Source organism: Ovis canadensis, chromosome X (assembly GCF_042477335.2).
Source record: "Ovis canadensis isolate MfBH-ARS-UI-01 breed Bighorn chromosome X, ARS-UI_OviCan_v2, whole genome shotgun sequence".
Lineage (NCBI taxonomy): Eukaryota > Metazoa > Chordata > Mammalia > Artiodactyla > Bovidae > Ovis > Ovis canadensis.
In genome coordinates this window covers 135,336,434-135,342,519 of record NC_091727.1, presented here as the reverse complement: position 1 = coordinate 135,342,519, position 6,086 = coordinate 135,336,434, and the positions used below count along the sequence as shown (strand labels likewise).

At 53.4% G+C, this 6,086-nt stretch overlaps 1 protein-coding gene across 4 annotated transcripts; it reads left to right on the top strand.

The window, feature by feature from the left end:
• The first annotated feature begins 1,254 nt into the window (after positions 1-1,254).
• Positions 1,255-4,253, top strand: LOC138930579 (protein ARMCX6-like). 4 transcript variants are annotated; one of them, XM_070291030.1, is made up of 4 exons: positions 1,255-1,462; positions 1,776-1,866; positions 2,170-2,296; positions 2,581-4,253. In XM_070291030.1, exon 4 carries the CDS (start codon positions 2,743-2,745, stop codon positions 3,646-3,648), a length of 906 nt encoding a protein of 301 aa, XP_070147131.1. In that variant the 5' UTR covers positions 1,255-1,462; positions 1,776-1,866; positions 2,170-2,296; positions 2,581-2,742; the 3' UTR covers positions 3,649-4,253. The 4 variants fall into 4 exon arrangements, with proteins under 4 accessions (XP_070147131.1, XP_070147133.1, XP_070147134.1 ...); XM_070291032.1 differs by having other exon boundaries at positions 1,316-1,462; positions 2,215-2,296; XM_070291033.1 differs by having other exon boundaries at positions 1,330-1,462; positions 2,215-2,300.
• Positions 4,254-6,086: the final 1,833 nt, after the last annotated feature.

Sequence of the window (6,086 nt, the reverse complement as noted above, 5' to 3'; positions counted from 1 at the left end):
GCGGGGACAGCTGGATGTCTGGGAACTAAGTTCTGCAGACTTTGTCCCTACCTTCTGGGATTATTCTGAGGGACTTGTATAGATGGTACAATGAAATTGTAACAGAAGGGAGAGGGTGAAAAGGCCTCTTTTTCCTGGCAACACTGCTTGGGGTCCCGTGACCTATGCCGTTTGTGAGGGAAAAAGGCAGCGGATCTCAAGGGCTGTCAGGTTGTGGCAGTGATTTACAGTCACCCACAGACCCTCACCATTATTTCCACTGGAAAAGGCTGAACACTAGGCACTACCAAGGGGACAGACAGGGCACAAATGACAAATACCGGAGGTCTTTCACCAGTGTCGTGATCAAACGAAAATTCCACTATCATTTTCATCAATGGGATAGCAGGGAATCCTCTGATTTCTGGATGATTTATGGGTTACACCATGAAACTTGACAATAGATTTTAAATAGAGCTTTGAATGAAGAGCAAGCTAATCTTTGAAGTTACTAATTTGTAAGCTTCATCTGAAGACATAAGATTCATTGGAATTTGGGGTCTGCGGAGAGTCTGTCCTTCAAAACCAGAAAGGAAGCCATCTAGCAGTTCTCTAACACATAACGCTATGAGTTCAGCCAAGAAGAAAGGGATAGTGGTTCACTTCTTTAAACTGGTCACAATTAAAACACTGACCAATTTACTATAGATTCATTTTACCCATTAATTTATAAATCATATTAAAAGCACACTGGCTTTGTTTGTAAGGGTATGTTTTTATAGTTTCATATACTATTTGAAAGCTGCTATCTCCTCTGCAGTCAGAAGAAAATGTTTTCAATGTACAAATTAGCTTAAATCAATGAGGTCTTCGTATTAACTAGGAAATTTTGTTTTATACACACACACACGGATTTGTATTTTCTGACTACAAAATAGTAACTTGAGTCAATTAAGAAAGAATGGAAGAAATAGAATATGAATATATTAAAAATAGGAACAAAAATCTCGCTGTTACTTGGGCTTTTATTTCCTGCCCCTCTGCTTAATTTTGGTGTAGAGAATGCATGTGGGAAGGGGTAGAAATGAAGAAAGAGGGGACAGGAGTTTCAGAGCCAAAGAAAGGGTAAGACATTCCCCTCAAAAGAAGTGTAAGTAAATGACAGACCCAGGAAAAGTGTTGCCCTTTTCTGTAATTAGAGAAAGCAAATGCAAACACAGAGAGCCCTGGTCACTTCTGGCATTGTTACAGAGGAAAAGAGTAACAAGGCCCCTTGTGATGGGGGGAGGTACGGGGCAGGCTGGCGCCTGCCGCACTGCTTGTGGGAGTGGAAATTGGGGGCCAGAGCTCAGTGGTGACGCGGTCGTCACGTGACCAGAGCTGCCTAGACCAGAAGTACTGCTAGTCGCCTCCGTCTGGGTACCAGCCCCCTATATCACTCTGCAGGCGCGTGAAGGAAGGAAAGTGGCCACGGGCGTTGCAGGTCGGTATGAGCGTGGGCTCTGCTTGGAGGGAGACGGGGCTGGGAGAAGGCCAAGAGCGCCACGGATCCAGGTTCCGGCAGACAGGGGTCTGTGTCCCCTTCTCGCCTACTTTCTAAATACTGCCGTCCCCCTCCTCATGCCCATTTTCATGGAAGGAATTGGCGGACTTCGGGCGGCGGGTGAGGGAAGTGAGTGGCTGGTACAGAGTCTCCGAGGAAAGAAAGGGTTCAGGATCAGGACACTCCTGTCCCGAGTGCTGCTCCGTCCACCAAGCACTCCGTCTCCCCCCGACCCCCCACCGTCTGTCTGCAGGTTTGTAGATCTGTTGGCCCGTAGGTCGCCGGGGAAAGTCGCGGCGAGGGAAGGACCAAAGTGCCTTGGGACCGTGCAGGTCGCTGTGAAGGTGGGATGAGCCTTGGCCCCTGGGTGGGGGTGGCGGTGGGGATGAGGGCGGGGGGCTGGGATCGCTGAGGCCCGGGTCTGAGCCGCCCTCTCCAGGCCCTTTCCTCCATACCCCCTCCCATTTCAGCGCAGGGAAAGGGGTGTGGCGGCCTTTGCTGGGGAAATGGCGGACGACAAGGGGGGAGGGGTGGGGAAACCAGTGTTAGGAAAGTCAGGAGGGTGTGAGAAATGTTTTAAGCTCAAAGGCTGGAAATTCAGAAAAGGGACCTGTGTTCTCATTTCTGATCCATCCACTACACTGTAGTTTTCCAAAGCCGGCTATCTGTCGTTCCCTCTGTCCTGCTGCCAGACTGTCCATCAATCACTGTGGAAGGAGCACTGAGCACAGAAGACAAGAGAAGAAGGAATTTACCTGGCTTTGGTAGAGGCTGGTAGGTGAGACTGCCTCTAAGTCTTTGGGGCTGGGGGTGTGGTGGAGGAGGAGACCACCTGTCACCCTCCTGGCGGTTATAGCCCAGCCCCAACTCCCGCCCTTCTGTGTAGGCTCTGGGAGACAAATGGTGGGTCCTGAGGGGAGACAGAGGATGACAGAAAAGAACAAAGAACTCATTGCCAAATAATCCACTTCCCTCAGCCGAAACTCAAACTCCACTCTGTCTGGTGAGGCAAAAATCCAGGTATTGCAAAAAGCCCTAATATCATTTTTCACCCATAGATTCATCACAGGAGAGCCTCAGGAGCCTGGAATAGGCTGAAGCTGTCTCCCCTCCACCATCACTCACCCTGGCCTTAAGAACCCTCTTCTTTCAGGTGAAACAAGACCCTCTCCTGTTCTGTCCTACCCCCCGCCCCCACCCCCAGCTGAACAGACCTGAACATGGGCCGGGCTCGGGAAGTGGGTTGGATGGCCGCAGGACTGATGATTGGGGCTGGTGCCTGCTACTGCGTTTACAAACTAACCATAGGAAGAGATGACAGTGAGAAGTCTGAGGAGGAGGAAGAGGAATGGGATGATGAGCGGGAACTGGATGACGAGGAGCACGAGATTTGGTTTGATTTGACAACTACAGCACGGCCCTGGAGTGAGGATGGGCACTGGACTGAACCTGGGGCACCCGGCGGTGCTGAGGACAGACCTTCAGGTGGGGGCAAAGCCAGTCGAACATACCTGGTAAAACAGCGCCCGTTCCCTTACGAACACAAAAATACTTGGAGTGCTCAGAGCTTTAAAAATTTCAGTTGTGCTCTTGGCCTCTCCAAGGAGCCTTTCATTCAGGGAAAAGTATTGTTAGCTGAGCCCAAGGATGCCGGTTTTTCGTTTAGCCATGATATCAACAGTCATTTGGCCAGCCTCTCCATTGCTGGAAACACAATCCCGACTCCCGACCCTGCTGTTGAGGACGGAAAGGCTTTGTGTGGCCCGGATAACTTGAATGCAGGTGTGGAAAATCAGGGCCAGATGAAGACGTGCCTCAGCCAAGTGTGTCGGGAGACCGTGTCTCTTTGCTGCAACTCATTTCTGCAGCAGGCTGGATTAAATTTGTTAATAAGCATGACAGTTATTAATAACATGCTGGCCAAGTCCGTTTCAGGCTTGATGCTTCCTTTGATACCAGAGGGAAGTGAATGTGCTGAGGGGCAGGTTGTGAAACCCCTGACGGGTTTGTCTGAAAAGCCAGCCTTGTCGGGGGAGTTGCTGAGAGCCCAAGTGCTATGCCCCTTCGTACCCCTCTTTGTCAGGAACACAAACAGACAGCTTCTCTCAGAAACCCTGGCCTCTTAAGTGGCCCCTCCAGCAGGGTGGGACTGATCCACCCCAAAACAAAGCCCAGTCAATGGGGGAACACACACTTGTGTTCTCAAAGACTCTGCAGCGGGTGCTATTGAAGACCCAGCGTTAGCTGGCTCAGCACATCTCTGGGTGAAAGTTGCATTTGCTGAATCCGGGACCACACTCTTACTGGTCAGGCAGGGGTTCCCACAGAGCTTTGAGTAACCTCTTGGGTTTTCAGTCTGCAGGCAATGTGCATTGTAAATCGCTCCCTTGCAGCCTTCTCCCTGCGGTAAAGGGTCCTTTCAGCGGCCAGCTGTGGTTCAAGAACAACATGTTCTAGCCTCAGTGGGGATGCCTGGCCTGTGGTGGTCTCTGTGTCTAAGCTGGGCCATGCTGGGGAGACCAGACCCATAGGGGGCTTGTGCCAAAAGCCTATCAGTGGCTGCTTAGATGGGATCCTTTCCATTTACTCTCTTTTCTTCGCAAGCCTATGAACGATACCTATTGAGCAAAAAAGTACACCCCTCTTCTATGCGCTGTACTGACTTAACCTTGTCCACCACGTCTGCATTTTTGTGTACATTCAATAAAGCTGTGTGCTTTGACTGGCAAAATGGAGACCCGGTACTTGTTTCTGAATCTCTAGTCTGCATGAGGGGAAAGACCAAAATACATGATCCATGCTAACTGACTGGGGGCATTTGCTCCTGGCAGATGCCCACTCAGCAGTGCCCACAGGAGACTGGAGAAGGGATGAGCTGCAGGGTTCAGGGGGAGCCCCCAGAAGGGGCTGGGGGAGGGGCTGGGGCAGGGAAGGGGGTGGGGATGGGATGAAGGACTCTTGGGAGGACTAGAAGAGGCAACACCTTGAAGCAGGCAGCACAGTGCCTGATGCAGAGAAATCCTTCCCTCGAAGAAGGTGTCTTTCCTCGCCTGCTGGCCTAGAGAGGAAGCTCAGTACCCTCGTGCTGGCCTGTGCATCCCTGCCGTCCCACTGGGCAACCCATGCCTGACATCTGATGCATAATTATAGCAGTTACAGTTGCTACTTGCTGAGGGCCTGCTTGGTGGTGTTGTCTCTCCTGAGAAGCAGCTGTGCGACCTACTTGCAGGCCTCCTCCCTTCCTTGGGAGGCCAAGCCCAAATTCCCGGACTAGCGAGAAGGCTTGGCCCTCGCTTCCTCTGGGAAACCTCTTTTCTGCCCTCTCCCGGGTACTTCTGTGGGATCCAGGAAGGAGACAATGGAGACGTCCACGGATCCCCGAGGGGCTGGGAGGGCAGATGCTGAGGGGCGTGGCATGGCCATGTCTGGTCCACCCAGAAGGACACATATTCGTGCCGTCCATGCAAGCTCCCGGCACCCCTGGAAGGAAAGGAGGAATGTGGCTCTGCACACTGAAAGCTCCATGAATCTGTGCAACTCATTCCACCGCCCCTGCCCACATTTCCAGACCCCTCCCAGCAAGCCTCAGCCCTGGGTCAGCAAAGCCAGATTCCCGGGGTGTTTTGATGTGTCATGAAGTGGTCCTCCTCCTCAAAGGCCAGGCTCACGTAGGGGACAAGAAGCTTCCTTTGAGCGGTGCTGCCTGTGAGCCCGGTGCCCTCTCCTGGGCCCCCTGGGGTGTGGCTCAGGGACCCTGCACCCTGGTCACCAGTGGTGTCCCAGTGTACTGCTTCTGACTGCCCTCCTCCGTGCAGAGCACAGTGTTATCTCAATGTTTCCCTCCCTTCTCCGGGAGCCTGGGGGGGGGTGGTGCAGGTGGGGTGCCACTCTCCTGCTTGTACTCATCCGCCCCCACAGTTTGGGCTGCCTAGTGACCTTGGGGGCCTGCCAGAACTCTGCCCCTTCCCAAGCCCTGGGGCCTTGTTGGGCAGCATGTGACTGGTTGCTGTGACACCACAACCCCAGCAAGGCTCACCAGGCTGGGGCTTCGTTTGCTGGCTCTGGGGCCCTGTTTCCTAAGAGCTACTTACCTGACCCTCCCTTTGTGCCTAGCCAGCCTCAGGTGGGTGGGGCAGTCTGTTTGCCAGGCAGGACTACCCTCAGGCAGGCCCTCATCCCCTTGTCCAGTGGAGCGTGCTGGCCAGGGGCATCTTCAGCAACACCTTATTGCTCAGCCTCAGCCATCTCTGCCCTAACCACAGCATTTCTGCTTGCTCCTGGCTTGGGGTCCCAAATGGCCACGTGCTTCCTTCCTCCTCTGCACTCTGCCGAGTCCCCGCTTGAGTCCCGCCACAGGCAGCGCTCCACCATCTCCGAGGCAGGCACTAGGCCCTCTCAGGCCACAACTGACTCTGATCTCAGGCAGGGGCTGGGAGGCCTCTGCCCACCTCCTGAGCACCTCTGTTACAGGACAGCCTGCCAGCCCTGAAGTGTCTCCACAGTGGGGTCTTGGCCCAAGACACGACCCCTCTCCATGAGCTGGCACTGCCCTCCCTGAAACACT